This window comes from Theileria parva, chromosome 1, assembly GCF_000165365.1.
Source record: "Theileria parva strain Muguga chromosome 1, complete sequence, whole genome shotgun sequence".
In the NCBI taxonomy this organism is placed as follows: Eukaryota; Apicomplexa; class Aconoidasida; order Piroplasmida; family Theileriidae; genus Theileria; species Theileria parva.
The window spans coordinates 688,138-705,021 of NC_007344.1; the positions used below are offsets into that span (position 1 = coordinate 688,138).

General features: G+C 33.1%; 4 protein-coding genes across 4 annotated transcripts; 1 reads left to right on the plus strand and 3 right to left on the minus strand.

Annotated features, from left to right (window-relative positions):
* Positions 1 to 249: 249 nt before the first annotated feature.
* TpMuguga_01g00336 (uncharacterized protein) lies at positions 250 to 12,144 on the minus strand (the record flags this gene model as incomplete). Its single annotated transcript, XM_760770.1, has 2 exons — positions 250 to 9,707; positions 9,765 to 12,144. The coding sequence occupies 2 exons, from the start codon at positions 12,142 to 12,144 to the stop codon at positions 250 to 252; spliced, it is 11,838 nt and encodes a 3,945-aa protein (XP_765863.1).
* Positions 12,145 to 14,265: 2,121 nt separating this feature from the next.
* TpMuguga_01g00337 (uncharacterized protein) lies at positions 14,266 to 14,853 on the plus strand (the record flags this gene model as incomplete). The annotated part of the gene is made up of 2 exons (XM_760771.1): positions 14,266 to 14,478; positions 14,518 to 14,853. 2 exons carry the CDS (start codon positions 14,266 to 14,268, stop codon positions 14,851 to 14,853), a joined length of 549 nt encoding a protein of 182 aa, XP_765864.1.
* TpMuguga_01g00338 (TB2/DP1 HVA22 family protein) lies at positions 14,393 to 15,601 on the minus strand. The gene has a single exon (XM_760772.2). The coding sequence runs from the start codon at positions 15,566 to 15,568 to the stop codon at positions 14,990 to 14,992; it is 579 nt and encodes a 192-aa protein (XP_765865.1). The 5' UTR covers positions 15,569 to 15,601; the 3' UTR covers positions 14,393 to 14,989.
* Positions 15,602 to 15,616: 15 nt separating this feature from the next.
* TpMuguga_01g00339 (uncharacterized protein) lies at positions 15,617 to 16,789 on the minus strand. Its single transcript, XM_061304978.1, has 7 exons — positions 16,543 to 16,789; positions 16,334 to 16,482; positions 16,176 to 16,300; positions 15,991 to 16,079; positions 15,860 to 15,955; positions 15,724 to 15,795; positions 15,617 to 15,675 (listed from the first exon to the last, which is right to left on the minus strand). Exons 1-7 carry the CDS (start codon positions 16,782 to 16,784, stop codon positions 15,636 to 15,638), a joined length of 813 nt encoding a protein of 270 aa, XP_061161553.1. The 5' UTR covers positions 16,785 to 16,789; the 3' UTR covers positions 15,617 to 15,635.
* Between the last annotated feature and the right edge of the window lie 95 nt (positions 16,790 to 16,884).

Consider the following 16,884-nt stretch of genomic DNA (forward strand, 5'->3'; position numbering starts at 1 on the left):
TTTGCAAAACAAAAACTACATTTAAGTTCAAAATTGTGTATGTTAGGTTAATGGTTGTGTGTAAATTAACCTTTTAAAAATACAATACAATTTAATTTATTTGATTGAATTTTCAAGTATTCAACTTTAAAAAGTTGGTTAAAACTAACAAAATTTTAACAATTTAAGGTATGTCAGAGGTTTGAATTAGAAACTGTTTTAAGAACAGAATAAGAGGATTTAGATCATGTAAGGCCCAGGATCAGAGGACTATTCCATAAGTTCTTGAGTGGACCCACGAAGTTGAGAATCCTCAGATTGTGTATCTTTCGGTTTGGACTCAGAAGAGGTGGTAGAATCCGGAGGGGATGTTGCACTTGGACCAGGTTCGGCTGTTTTTGCTTCTTTGGGTTTTGAAGGCGATTGCGCCTTCTTTGGTTGCTTAACATTTAATTTCTTGATTTTATTATTTGCAAATGAGAGGTAAAAATTATTCTTGGTCAGCTCTAGATATAATACCTTTGGATATCCAGGCGCTGTATCATCTTTATAATTGTAGATTATTTCATTATTATATTCAATTTTGCTACACTCGGCATCATCAACAAATTCATAGCCAAGTGAAAAATAACTCAAAAACAACTGATAATCAGAATCTTCAAATTCACTATCATCTTCTTTCAACAACTTCACATCTGAAATCTTATGCCTGGTTGAGGAAAGATCTTCCCAAGGTTTATTCTCGTCTGGTTTATGGAAAATCGACAAATTAGCATTACTGTCTATCATTGACAAATATCTGTCTTTTTCGTTCTCGGTAGGTTCCTTTAAAGCAACTCCAAGTGAATATTCAGTGGGATCTTTGGCTTCCCAAATTACAGTTTCGGAATCTTGTACCTTGTTAAAGGCATGAGTATCCTTTGCAGAAAATATTTTTAAATCTGCATCAGAGGAATAATCATAATCACTGGTGCTCTTTAGTTTGGATATATCAAGTGTAATTGGAATTTTATGTCCTTTAACTTTGTAAGGTTGTGATGGTTCAGAAACTTCAGTAGACTGGTCATGTTGCTCGGAAGTTTGTTTAGGTTCTTGAGGTGATCCAGTTGTTTTTTCAGAATGTTTTTTAGGTTCTTCAGAGGTTTCCGTTGTTTTTCCAGAATGTTTCTTTTCTTCTTTTTTGCCTGTAGAAAATGCTTTCTTGACCTTGGATGTCAGTTTCCCCTTTTCTTGTTCTGTGCTTCCTGCTGAAGTGATTGACTGTGAATCACTGGATCTATCATCAGAATGTTCAGAGGCTTTATCGAATTTGGATTCAGGAGCGGAATGTTCGGAAGATTTGTCTGATTTATCTTCTTTTTCAGGATCTGTAGGTTCATCTGCTTCCTGAGATTCCTCTTCCTCCTGTTCAGCCTTTTGTTCTTCACTTTTACTAAGCTGAGTGCCATACCTACGAACCGTTGTCTTCCACTCATTGTCTTCAAATGAGCAGAAAATATATTCTCTTTCAAACCTTAGGACAAATTTCTTCTGATCACTGTTGTAGGTAAGGGACTTCGGATGTTGGTTGTCAGTTGCTCTTTGAGTCCAAACAGGGTTATTGTCATGTTTAACCAAAGTACAGAAAACACCAGAGAGGTCATACTCGTATACTTGATTTTCTCCGTCCCAATTTACGTTGTACTTAGTTGAATTAATAAGTACATAATTACCAGATGAACCTGTTTTGAAAAGTTTAACAGCAGAGGGGCCAGTAGTTTTTTTGCTTCTGAAGCCACTGAAAGGTTTCCACTCTTCATTAACAAACGAGGAAAAGTGAACGTACTGATCTTCACATTCAACCTTAATAGTACTATTGGCAATATTAAAGACAACGGAAGTAGGATAATAATTTCCATTTTTATCTGAGTCATAACTCCACACAGATAGCTCGTCGTATTTTACTTGAGTACATTTAACTCCGTAGAATATGTTACAGGTAATAACTGGACCAATAATTTCTTCATGAAAGCCAGTGATAGGCTGTGATAGTCCATCTTCATTTGTCTCATAGAGCTTTAATCTATAGAATTCCTTGTTTTTAGTCAGCTTGGATGCTTTATATCCATATACTGAGTGCCACTTATTGTCATAATATGAGTGGTATGATTCATAATTATCTTTGGACTCGACAATTAGGAAACCATTGTTTCTATTAAAAATAATAGTCGTCGGATAATTCGATCCATACTCATCCTCTTCATGTTTCCACGCCGAAATGTTATCATACCTGACTTCAGCACATTTCACACCAGGTTTCAAATTATGTGTAAGAATATGCCCAGCTTCCCCCCTTCTAAACTTAGAGTAGTCGAGTTCGTACGGTCTAGTGCTAAGATCTAGAGAGAAAAGCTTTAATTTATTAGCATCAAACTTATAGGCCTTAGTAGTCTTCAATTTGTTGCCAAACGGCATTTGTTTCCACTTGCCCTTGTGAAAGGTATACAAGTAACGATAGTTGTATCCAGATTCAACGAGAAGAAAGTTCTTGTTTTTGGTAAAAACAACTCTGGTTGGATAGAACTCTGCATGTTCAATACTATCATGAACCCAAGCATCAGTATTATCATACTTTACGAAAGTGCATTTTACATTTTCTTTAATTGTGAATACTAGTGAGTTGTAGGAGTCCTTTTTCTCATACTCAGTTGTTTTAAGTTCAACAAGTTGATCGGGATCGGAAGGATCGGAAGAATATAGTTTGAATTTATCAATTTCGACAGCATCAACTTTTCTTTTCAATTTATAGCTGAAAGGCAACAACTTCCACTCTCCGTTTTCAAATTCAAACATGTAACGATAGTCATACCCAGACTCTACGACGAGATAATTTTTCTTTTTAACCAGAGAAATAGTTGTCGGATACTTATCTCCATGTTCACTATCATAGTGTTCCCATACTACCTTATCATCATACATCAAGCAAGTACAGTTTGTTAAATAGTTCATATTGTATCTAACTAAAGTATCTGACTCTTCCTTGTCATAATGAGCTTTAGTCATCTCAACACGTTTGTTATTATTAAATTTATCATAGGTAAAGAGTTTCACTTTGCATATATCATAGGTAATTGCTGAGGAAGAATGGGATTTTAAGGTGTAACCATAAGGTAAAGGTTTCCACTCCTTATTTTGATAGACGTATAAATAACGGTAGTAATGAGAGGACTCGACCATGAGAAAACTCTTTGATTTATTAAAAATAACAGCTGTTGGATATCGGTGGGCATGCTCATTCCTGTTATAGGTCCATGGAAAGCTATCTTCATATTGTATGGAAGTACACTTGACGTTCGTGTTGAATTTTATGGCTAGAACATTGGGAGAATACTCAATATCGTATTGACTGGAATCAAGTTCAACAAGTTTCTTATAATCTTTGGGATCTTGAGTTAAAAGTTTGAACTTATCAAAGGAAACGTTTGATGTTTTAAAACCGAACGGCAATTCTTTCCATTTCTTATCATAATATGAATATACATAACGGTAGAGATATGAAGATTCTACAACGATGTAACTCTTTTTTATATTTAACAGGACTGTTGTGGGAAACTCATCTCCATGTTCATTTTCATTGTATTTCCAAACTGGAACTGAATCATATGTTATCTCAGTACACAGGGAACCGGACTTGAATTTGTAGCTAGCAAAAGATGGATTTTCTCTGGTATACTTGGTATAATCAATCTGAACCAACTCGGAAGTGACTGTACCATCTGAAGTTTCTTTAGTTTCTATGGTGAAAAATGTTAGTTTGTCAGCATCAAATTTATCGTAAATACTGTACTGGGACTTTAATTTATCATTCGCACCCAATGGTTTCCACACATTATTTTCAAATTCTAACAAGTTACGGTAATCACCTGAAGACTCAACAACTAAATATTTTCGGATCAGATTGTTGAAGGAAATTGAGGTTGGAAACTTATCCTTATGGTCACTTTCACTATGTTTCCAAACTTCAGTTTCACCATACTTGACACAGGTACACTTAACACCAGGGTTAAATTTATATACAGTGTCTGGTTGCTCGATAAGATATTTTGACTCCTCAAGCTCAACGGTGTTACCATTAGAATCAGTTGTTGACATTTTTAGTTTTGCGGGATCAATTGGTTCGGTCAAATTTGATTTATAAGAAAAGAATGGAGTAAACTTACCAGCGGAAAAGGACAGTCCGTGACGATATATTCCAGCACAGTCCACAATGACAACCTTTTCGTCAGTGTTAACAGAGAGTGATGTGGGATAATTATCTTCATGTTCTTTATAATTATAAGACCATATTGAATCACCCTCATATTTGACATCTATACATCTGGATTCCGGCTTAAACTTGAGTGTTGTTAATGGGCCTTCCGAAGATTTATCAAAATTAGTGGCATCATCCATGACTGGTGTTCCGAACTTATTCAGTGTGAAGATTCTCAGTTTATCTGGATAAAGTGGCTGCAAATCCTGAGTTTTGTAACCAGAGATACATCTCCACTCATCATTATAATAGGTGAAGTAATATTGATAATGACCTTGAGACTCCAGCAAAAGAAAATTCGTACTGGTGTTTAAGAGGATATTAGAAGGGTAATACCTTCCGTGTCTGGATTTATCATATTCCCACACAGTTTTATTGTTGTATTTAATTTCGGAACATTTCGTATCAGGTTCAAACGTATAGTTCACCAGGTGTGTCAGATCTTCAACCTTTAATTTACTATCATCCAGCTCCATAGATTTGCCATCATCACCTAAAGCTAAAAGCTTAAGGTGCTCAGAAAAGACAGAAGATTGTGACTGTACGGTTACGGAACCTGATGGTAGTGCCGTAATATCGTGAGACGATGGCTCTGGATCATTGACAATATGGAGTTCGAAGTCTTTATCGTTAGAATATACGTATAACATAATTTTTCCAGCCTGTCCATAATTTGCCACAACCTTGGGTGAAGAAGGCCTAAGGGATTCTTTAAGGTCATGTTCACCTTTTTTAACTTTCGAAAACCTGACCCCGGATTTAGCTGTAAATACATAATTATCATCTTTCTTTTCATATTCATAATCTCTTGTGGTCTCGGTTTTGGTAAGGTCAAGTTCTACTAATGTATGCTGTGTAGATGGTTGTTCTGAAGATTCTGTAGATTCACTGGATTTAAGTGATTCAGGAGTCTGTTTTTCTGTAGAAGTATCTGGAGTAGTTGAATCTTCTTCCTCATAATCAACGAGATCGGGTGGAGTGGTTGAATTTGGCGGAGTAATTTTCTTTGATACATCATTATTGTTCACGACAAAGAGATGGTTATTATACAGATCTAGACAAACTCCTTTTAAAAATTGAAAATTAGGGTCAGAATCGTGATTCCAGACAATATAGCTTTTAAACTTTATAAGATGACAGTTTGCCAAAAGGTTAAATTCATACCAATAGAAAAAATTCACCAGAGATTTAGAATATTGATTATCCTTTAATAATCTATATCCTGAAGTATCGACATCGTAATAGAACATCTTTAGATCTGATAAATTTAGCCTATTAAGAGTAACATCTTGCCAGGGCTTATCTCTGTCAGGCTTATTTAACAGTAGGAAGTTATCGTCTGTACGTAACAGGGCCAAGTATTGCTTGTTAGGGGAATCCTTAAATACTACTTTGGTTGAGTAATAAGCGGGATTAGGCGGTTCAAAAACAACTTCTTGTGAAGGGTCTGAAGAAGCTGAATCTACTATTTTGTTGAAAAGATAAACATGTCTCGCCTGGAAAGTTTTAAACTCTTTATCCTTAGAAAACTCAAACTCATCAGTAGAATTTGTTTTTTTAATATAGAGACTAACTTTGTTAGGAGTTTCAATCCACTTGCCATCAGAATAGGCCAGATGTTTAATGTCACCACTGCACAAATACAAAGCAACATTCTTAGTTTTTCCTTTCCTAGTTTGAACATCTATTATTACAATTTTTTTAGAATATTCTTGAACGTCATTAGCTCTCCAAATGACTACATCTGCACCCAACCTTGAAGATCTTACTAATTTGTCGAATACACCAGTACCTGTTGGAGTGAATATGACACGATCCTTCTCTTTAAAGCATTCAAACTCATCAGTACTTTCAGTTTTGTTCATGTCTATGGTAACTGTCTTTCCTCTATCTAATTCTCTTAAAACCTTTATTTGCTCATCGCGATTTAGGATATACAGGTTACTTCTCATAATATCATGATAAACACCCTTTATATAACCGAAATCTCGATGATCATCATATTTGTAGACAACAATATCACCAAATTTGATAAGATAACATTTTACAGACTCTTTAAGTGAATATCCGAGTGATAAGTGGTATAAAGACACGTTATAGGTAAACGTATCCAGTTGCTTATAGACAGAGGAATTTGAGTCCTTGCTAAACAATTTTATGTCATAAAAAGAATGATTAGTGTCAGTATAATCTATTAAAGGCTTATCTTTAGAAGGGGAATGAAACACTAAATAGTTTTTGCTAGCAAGAAGTATAACGACATATTTTTCATGGGTTGAAGACTCTTTTAGCCTCACTTTGATGCCATAGTCATTATTGTGGGATTTCCAAAAGGTTTTAGTGCCAATTTTAACCTCGTTAAATCCATTTCCGTGACGTGCAGTGAAGGTTTTATAAATTCCATTGTCGGAGCATTGGTACTTAGCAGTATTATCAGAACTTTCAATATTAAGTGTCATTAGACTAGCTGAGGGAATATTAACAGTTGAATCTAGTTCAGGCAATTCTTCCACTTCGATATTATCAACAGAAGATGCTTGATCGACTGATTTATCAGGTTTTAACTCGGTTGCTTTCTGCTTTTTATATTTTGGAGGTGAAACTTCCTTAGTCAAATCAAGTGTTTTGTTATCATTTTCTAAGTTAGTAAGAAAGAACTTATTGGAGACAAGACCGAGATAAAGACCTTTCAGGGTTCCAAATTCTTGGTCAGTTTCATAATTATAGATTAGCTTATTTTCGTGTTTAATTAGATGGCACTGGACATTGAAAGACACACCATATGAAAATTCATTCAGACCCAGAGTATAACCACTAGAATTTAGTTCTTTATATTCACATATATCTTGATCAAATGTCAAGAACTTAAAGCCTGAAAAATTATTCCTTGTTGGGGTTATGTCTTCCCATGAATCTTTATTAACAGGCTTGTGAAATAGAATGAGTTCACCGGTATTTAGTATGAAAGCAGAATGATTATCTGTTAATTTCATTCTAACCATTTTAACATATTTTTCGGATCCCTCTTGGGCCTCCCAAAAAACTTCTTCTTTACTAAAACCAGTGGATGCTGATTTTATAACTTTGTTAAATAAACAACCAGGTTTAGCTCTAAAGGTAGCAAATTCATTTTTCCTTCTGTATTTAATATGGTTGGACGTAGTGGTTTTGCTTAAATCAAGTTGAACAAAATTTAATTGTTTTTCAGGTTCTTTTTGTGGAGTTTCTTGTTTTTGTTCTTGTACTTGTTCAGTTTCGGGTTTTTGTTTAGTTCCTTCAGTATCTTCAGTTTTTTCAGTTTCTGTCTCTTCTTTAGCTTCTTCAGTTTGTGTTGAATCATCTAGACCCGCTACTGCCTTTTCTTTATCTATTGCCTTCTTGACATCATTAACGTTAACAATAAACAAATCCTGGGTAATAAGTCCGAAATGTACCTGTTTTAGTGAGCCAAATTCTTTATCAACCTCGTAACTCCACACTGTTTTCCCATCATAGTTAATTTTATGGCAATCAACATCTTTATCAAAAGTAAATACATAAGATAAATTTAGCAATGATGGAGTATACTGATCAGATTTAAAGACTCTATACTTGTTATCTTCATCTTTGTGAAATAAACTCAGCTTGAAGAAATCACCTCTAACCTCTGCAGTTATTTCTTTCCAATCTTCGTCATCCTCTGACTGATTATAGATTAAGGGATTGCCTGTCTTAAGTAGGATTGCAAGATATCTATTAACTGTATCCTTAAAGGATACATGAGTGGCATACTGACTGCGAACAGGGGAGAACCAGATAAAACCATCGTTTAAATCTTCTTTATCTTCGTCTTCATCTTCGTCATCGTCATCGTCATCATCGTCCTCCTCCTCTTCATCTTCTGCATCATCAGAATCCTTTACTTTTCTAATTCCTTTGCCCTCCTTAGCAGAATAGTTTTTATATTTGTTGGTTTCAGGGCGATATATCTTTATCCTTCTAGGTTTTTTAAATATATTCAAACGAGTTGGCCTCTTAGTTGGTCTAGATTTACGGGCAATAGGCCCTCTTGGTCTTTCTATCTTTGTGTTTTCTTCTAAATAATCATAACCTTTTCCATCAGTATCTTTAATGTCTATTTCTATCATATCAACCTTATCTTCTTCAGCAAGTAAAGCTGCAGTAGTTTCAAAAGCGTTTTGAGGTTGCTCAGAAACCTCTTTCCAGAACCCACCATCATTGGGTTTGTATAACATCTTTTGACCGGATCTAGTATCTAAAATCAATACTTGTTTGCCCTTGCCAAAATCTTCGAATGATATGCTGTTTGCAAGTTCGAAAGATCCCTGTATTTGCCAAATAACGGTCCAGGTAACTTTGCTTTCACCGGTTGTTCTTATTACTCCACTAAATACACCACTATTCTTAGGGGTGAATGTAAGAACATTGTCGGTCTTACTATAAGTATATGTTTCAGTATTTTGGAGATCGTTAAGGTCTAAGACTGTTGTATTTACTTCAGTCATTTCTTTGGATTCTGGAAGCGCCTCTCCTTGTTTTAAGCTATGTACTTTTCCTTTCCATTCACCATCTTCAAGTGTACAAGTAACAAACTTATCTTCAAATGTAACAACAAATTTATTCTGATCTACTCTTAAAGTGACGTACAAAGGATAATTTTGAGAACCACTCTCAAGCTCCCATACAGTCTTGTCTTGATACTTAATTGAATGACATTTGGCATCTTTCTCTAAATCATAGATGCACTCGTCACGATCCTTTGACGTTTGATATTTGGATTTACTAAGTTCGACCAGGTTTTCAGATGAATCCATGGTGAATAATTTAACAACATCTGGATTAAATGATTCCTTATCATCGTCTTCAGTCTTGGCTTTAGAAACCTCAGAAACAGTTGGTTCAGTTTTGCCAGATTCAGGTGAAGCTTCTTTAGTAGGAGTGGCAGGTTCTTGTCTATCAGACGAAGACGATTTAACGAATGTTCTCACCCATTCATTACCTGATTTAGTATAGTTCATCCTTGTATCATCCAGTAATACTACGGTGAAAAAGGTGTATGGAATTTTGGCTGCATGATTACCGTCCGTAATAACAGTTTTTGCGTACTGCTTGGATTTTTTAGCTTCCCATACAACTTTACCACTATATGATACTTTAGTGAAGGCATGATTTTTTGAAGAGTTAAATGAACTCATACCAAATGATCCTGCAATTTCATAAGTATCTGTTTCGCCAATCAATCCTCCGAAATCCAATTTAAGGGGTTTATAATATTTAATAGAAGGATCTGGCTTTGGTTTGTCTGAAGTGTCTGGTTGTTGTACATTTAAGTTCTTTGTTTTACCACCCTTATTCATTATATACAAATTATTTCGAACAAGGTGTACATAAACTCCCTTCAAAGGTTGGAAATCATCATCATCATCGTATCTGTATACTACCTTATTATTGTGTATAATTTGATAACATTCAACATTATCATTAAAGGTGTAACCATAGAATAATTCGATCAACTCTAGTTTATAGGTGTTGGAATCAAGTTCGGTACGATCGCGCTTGAACATTTTGAGATTAGAGATATTATGTCTATAATAACTTATATCAGACCAAACTTCACTTTTGCCATCTGAATAAAGCAACTGATATTTTTTGGAACCAAAAAGTAAAACCATATATTTTTTATCAGCATTTTCCTTTAATCTCACTAGAGTGGGATATTCATTACCAGATTCCCAAATATCATGGTTGCCGTGCTTGATTTTACCAAATTCGTGTCCATTTTTAGGAGTATATGTAATCAGAGTGTCTACCCTGATACAGTCATACTCACTTGTACCATCAGTATTTTTGATATCTAAAACTATTTCAGCAGAAGATACCCATCTTTTATCGGAATAAACTAATTTTACAATTTCACCATTATTGAGATGAATGGAAGAATTAGTAAAGTTGGAGACAGGAGTCAATTCAACTTTAACACAATATTGTTCAGAATCATCATATTCCCAAACAAGTTCTTTATCACGCGTTATCTTTATGAATCCATAATCTTTTTTGGCAGTATATGTAACAACGTTATTACCACTAACACACTCATAGCCAACTGTACTTTGGGTCTTTTTAATATCTAAAACCATTTCAGTTGGAGCAGACCATCTACCATTAAAATAAATAAATCGTTCAATTGCGCCACCTGGTAGATGTATGGTAACACCAGCAATATCCGAACCAACAATTTTACATTCAACCTTAGTACAGAATTCTTCTCCAGACTCCCAAATATAATCTTTATCATGTTTGATTTTATTGAAACCATATCCTTCATTAGCAGTATATGTGACAAGATTGTCTGTCTTAACACAATTATAATGATATGTTTTGTCAGTCTTTTTGATATCCAAAACTATTTCAGTTGGAGGTATCCATGTTTTGTCAGAATAAATAAATCGTTCGATATCACCATCGGACTGGTGAATAATAACATCACTAATGTCTTTAACGATCACCTTACACTCAACTTTAATACAATATTCGTCTTCATCTTCCCAAACATCATCATTGTCATGTTTGATCTTATTAAATCCAAATCCTTCTTTAGCAGTATATGTGACAAGACTGGGTGTCTTAACACAAACAAACTCATTTGTACTATCAGTCTTTTTAATATCTAAGACCATTTCAGTTGAAGGTATCCATGTTTTGTCAGAATTAACTAATCGTACAATTTCACCATTGCGAAGATGAATGCAAACGTTAGTAACGTCTGAACCAGATAAACATGTGACAACTTTAGTAGCATAATCAGCTTCTGCCCTCCAAATATCACCAGAACCTTTACCGGATGATTTAATTATTTTATCAAAAACTACAATACCTTTGGAAGTGTACGTAACAACGTTATTTTCTGTAACACACTCATAGTCAACTGTACTTTCGGTCTTTTTAATATCTATGGTAGTTTCAGTAGAGGCTATCCATTTTTTATCAGAATAAATAAATCGTTGAACTTCACCATCATATAAATATATGGTAACGTTATTAACGTCTGAGCCAGAAGGAAATGCTACTACTTTGGTGGCGAAACTAGTTTCAGATTCCCAAACAATTTCATCTGATCCAAGGGTCCTTGACTTAATTATCTTATTGGATACATATCCATCTTTAAGAGTGTATGTAGCAATTTTGTTATCTTTAACACAATCATATTCATTTGTATTATCAGTCTTTTTAACATCTAAAACCACTTCCGTTGTAGGGGACCATGCTCCATTAAAATAAAATAAACGTTTAATTTTATCATCAGATAAATATATGGTAAGGCTGATAACGTCCGAACCAGATAAAAATGTGACAACTTTAGTGGGATAATCGGTTTCAGAGTCTGGACTCCAAATATCACCAGAACCTTTACCGGATGATTTAACTATCTTGTTAAGTACATATCCTTCTTTAGGAGTGTACGTAACAACATCATTGTCTTTATCACAATCGTACTCATCTGCAGAATCACTTTGGGAAATGTCCAAAGAAATAGGATGTTTACTAACTTCGGGTTGTGAGGGCTCTGGATGACTATTATCTTGAGAATCTTGAGATGTATCCTCTGATAGACTTTTTTGAGAATATTCTACAGTAGTTGATGATTCAGTTGCTTCTTGGGCAACCTGTGTAGTTTCAGAATCTTCTGAATCATCTACAAAAGTAAATACACCATGACCACTCTGTCTGGAAGGATCGGAAGTACTAGATTTAGTCTCGTTTTCTCCACTGGTTGGTGTAGTTGGAGTTAAGGGATCAATTGAACATATAAAATTTTGTATATAAGTCAATATTAAGTATAAATACAAATACCTGTATATATGGCGTGTTCTCATTTATTTTAAAAATAGACTAGCATTCCAAGAATTGGAATAAAAACAATTCTATGGAAGGCGAGAACTCACAGGTAATTACAGTCATTAATCCGTTATTCCTTCTGTTACAGGTCCATAGTCGATGGGGAAAGAATTGATGTTAGCCTTTACAAATACGGAATTAATTACAATTGATATTAGATCATATCCATAATGTGATATTATACTTCATTTAATTGAAATAGTTTAGAATTTTTAAATAATAAAATCAAATCAAAGAAATACAGTATTATTACTATACGTCTCAGTATCATTTGTTAGTCAGTACAACTTAACCTGAGGTGTATAAAAACTTTATTTTCACTTTTATAAGTTTTATCAAACAAAATTCCATCCGATTATTAGCTTATTGAGGGTCTTCCAAGCAGCTTATTATATAAATTATATGATATGCTATAAATGCTGATTAGGTCCTATCATCTGATATATTAGGATAGCTCAAGTATGCCTTGAAATAAGAATAACCAAAGACCATTTTCAAATTATAATATGAAACAATGTGTAAAAATAATGCCATTGATCTCGTTTTTTTGATACAACAAACATTCCCTGAATAATAATCACATTCTTAATAAGTTTCCAGATTGATTAGCCCTCACTATAACCACAACTTACACAAATAGACTTTAAATTGAATTTAGATTGGTAAAAACCCAAAGGAATATAAACCTATTTGTTATTAATGCTTTACTTTCTATTAGAGCCATAAACAGTTGTTGGATTTCCGAATATAATATTATACCTTAGCATCTAATTTGATGAAAAATAAAAAGGTGACAAAATAAAAATTTTAAAAGAATGTTCAATATTATCACAATTTAATACATACTGATTCTTTAGAAAGTTGTTAAAAAAATTGGGAATGAGAAATGTTAGACATTTTATATTATTAACCCAAACTTTAGGAACATGATATCCTGAGCTATTGAAAATGGGAGTTTAAAGAGATTTATATTAAAATAACATTAATTTTAGTTAATATAATCATCTATTTAAGAAAATTTATAGTTTACGGTGATTTATAGTACATACCTTTATTTTTGGAGGAAGACTAATTTACAGCCATAAATCTCAGTTTTTAATTCAAAAATGGTACATTATAAAAAACAATTAAGGTATTATTACAAACAATCCAGATTTGTGACACAGCTTATTAAGTATCACTCAAATTTGAAAAAGCAAAGTCCAGAAAGTGATGTTTGCTTAATAACAAGGGATATACAATTCTCCATATCAATTCTATGAATTTTCTTCCGTAAGAACCTGGCCTGTATGTATACAACAGATTAATTAGTTCAACTTACAATAAAATCCATTACAATTCAATAGGGATGCAAATACACTGTAGACAACATTCAGTGGAGATATGTGATGAAAATTAATGAGGAAAAAATTTATTAAAGTGGAAAATTGTTAGGTTAGGAGGAAAAAATTTCCTCCTAAACTTGTTGATAGTTAAACTAATGGTTTAGTAGTCACAACAATTTAAATAGTTATTAAGTCCAATGATGAATAATTTTATTAGAAACGTTATAAAGAAACACCAAGGTAATATATATAAAATGAGTGATTAATTGATAAATAATACAGAATTGGCTAAGTTAATATTAATTTTTGGAATTTCTGAGAATAATGTAAAAGATGTCAACCTATTACATATCATAACTAATATCGACGGAGAAAATGATTTATACAATAAATGTTGCCTAAATATATTTAAAGTATAATTTTCAGGCATTTATTTAAAAGGTGTAAACATTTTACTCAGCATTCAGTGTAATATTATATTGAATGACATAAAACTAATGGACCAAAGGGTATGTCTACCTCAACACATTTTAATAAATTTTTTTCAAGTTAAATTTTCTACAATTACCGAACGTATTAAAGATTCCTAAGAGCAAAACGAAACGTAGTAGGACAGTTACTACTGTCGTAAACACATCTGAGCTTAACATACCAAAAAAACAGTTGATTGAGTACAACAATAACAATAACATCAAGACTCCAATTCCGATAAATGTAAACCCATTTTTCCTAGAATTTATTTATTTTCAGGGTTATAACAATAATAAATCTATTATGGGACTAACCATATATAGTCAATATGAATTTGACGTAAATAACAACATTATAAGCCACAAGCTAGACATTTGCAAATACAACAAACTAAATAACACAAATGATGAAAATAAAATAGCAAATAACATAAAGGATAGGAAAATTAAAAAATGTGCAAAGGGGAGTAGGAATGTCAAATTACACTTGATTCTCATAAAAAAATACAACTCATATGTAATTTATATTTGATTTATACTTTAAATTATACTTTAGCTTAATAATAAATTGAAGAGCTCTAAAGATCTTGATACCAAACAACCTTCCTACAATGGTATTCCTGGCAAGAACAATCGAATTAGTGCCACTGAACAAGGCAACAAATCCATAAATGGCAAAGTTATTAAAAAGCCAGATGTTACTCAATATGTGGACGATATAATGAAAACGGTTGAAACTAAGGGCGTGTGTGATTTAGATCAAATATTCCCAAAGGGTGGAACCAAGTTACTTACTTCTCAGTACTTTCTGAATCTCCTGATTTTACTAAATGAGAATAAACTACAATTGACTTTAATAAACAACCAAATTAAACTCTCTTTAATATCATAATCCGCTCATACTCTTTCTTCACCAATGGTTCAATTAATCATACCAATTTATACCCTATATCGGATCGTTTGATATATATCTATAGAGTCCTTATTATTATCAATTGCTTTACATTTAAATGTATTTTAGAAGGTTTTTAAGTTTGATATCTGTATGTGTTCATGAATTGTTTAAAGTTCTCCTTGGTAGCATTGTCCAAATGAGTATTGAAGAAATTCATTAAATAATCTGATACATTTAAAAATAACTTTTGCAGATATGTGTGGTATAGGTATCCTGCTCCTTTAAAGTGGTCTGATCCTAGCCAAAAGAAGAAAACGAGCTTCGCTTCCTTGTACAAGGGCAAACGCTTCATAAATGGGACCAAACTTTCAAAGTATGAATTTGTTAAATACATGGCCCAGTACAGTAAGTGATGGGCCGTGTAAACGCATTTTAGATTTGATTCCTTACTCACTGCTTCCCTGCACAGTTCTCGTTCTCCCAGCCTTCCATCAGTCTTAACTTGTTCATTTCCCGCTCCCTCACTACCTTCTCTAGCTGTGTGAGGTGTCGTGTCAGTGGTTGTGTTACCGCTGTTTGTCAAGGGATGGTTGGGTGATGCTGCATAATAATTGTTACTTTTGTATAGGAACAAAAAGGTTTTATAGGCAGGGTACAGCTGACATAATAACAGGTTTAGAACTCGATATAAACTGTTAGATAACAGAAACATAATATTAACGCAATATTAAAATGTACATAGATAATATATGTATAGTAATCTAGGAATGGGGATGATATTAACTTTCATTATGTGTTATGTAAATAAATGACACTGATCTGTAAAATGATGAGAAATGAAGATTTGGATAATTTTAAATAATTTACTTCGTGGAAGACTGTATATTTGTGAGTTCACTGGCCCATCTGTACAACGACATGTAACTTTTGTAATTTTCCCTAAATTTCATTAAATTTATGAAAATTAATTTACAGTGTAATTTGAAATAACTAATTTCCATACCCTAGAAATGATTCCGTACTCTTATCCTCATAAATGTGATTGGATAATATATGTATTTCACTATACACACGATCCGGGTTATCAAAATCCGGGGATCTAACAGTAATTTATAAATATTTAAATCCAATTACCTGTAATTTAAAATTTCAGGAAAAGTTGGAGGTTCTATTGTAGAGTAGTTTAAGCCAGGCATTGTATTGCCGTATACGCCAGTTGCAAACTGAACAATTATGCACAAAAATTTAATTTATTAATTTTAAAGCTATTTCCTTGTCCTTAATTAGATACTTTTATCTAAATAGTTATTAGTTATTACTTGTTCATGATGTCGAGGAATAGTATAGTCTGTTGATTTAAAATTGGTTATATCTATGTAGTTGATCACGCCGTTCTCTGTATTAACGCAGGCATCATCTGGAGAGTATTGATAAACGTTATCCACTGAGAATTATTATGATTCTTATGGAAAATTACCTAAATAACGGTATTTGAACATTTTTCTAGGCAGTTCCTGTATAGTGGTAAAGCAGTTAGTGCTTTTAATCATCTTTATAACTCTAGTATTCTTATTCTCATCTTCGTTATACTCAACCAGATACACTTCATTTCCGCCATAGTTCCAGCTAAAAACAAATTAATAGAAATAATACACATCAATAAGGATTAATTTAAAGTATTCTTACTTGAACACAACAGTAACATGGTCCTGAGTAGAATCTGATAAATCTGAGCCGTACAAATCGGCATTATGTGGCATTGGCCTGTTTATATCATTTCTTCGAGTAGGTTTTGAAATTAAGTCGGATAAAGCTGGTTTTATCTCGTTTCCAAAGTCTTTGCTGGGATCATAATCATCATAATTGGGTTCATCAGAACTATTATCTACATTATATATGTTCGGGAAACTTTGCGATTTATTACTCATTAAAAATACTATAATATAAATGATATAGTACCCAATACCTATGTTAACAACTAATTAGTGGAAAACATTATATTTATTATCTGGTATATTTATTTTAACC

What these genes read in the sequence shown, in the direction of transcription:
- TpMuguga_01g00338 (XM_760772.2), bottom strand. Translation starts at nt 15,568, where the DNA reads ATGTTTCTGTTATCTAACAGTTTATATCGAGTTCTAAACCTGTTATTA.
- TpMuguga_01g00339 (XM_061304978.1), bottom strand. Translation starts at nt 16,784, where the DNA reads ATGAGTAATAAATCGCAAAGTTTCCCGAACATATATAATGTAGATAAT. An exon ending in GTTCAAATACCGTTATTTAG is followed by an intron (nt 16,301 to 16,333) that starts GTAATTTTCCAT and finishes AATAATTCTCAG; the next exon opens with TGGATAACGTTTATCAATAC. An exon ending in CCTGAAATTTTAAATTACAG is followed by an intron (nt 15,956 to 15,990) that starts GTAATTGGATTT and finishes AATTACTGTTAG; the next exon opens with ATCCCCGGATTTTGATAACC.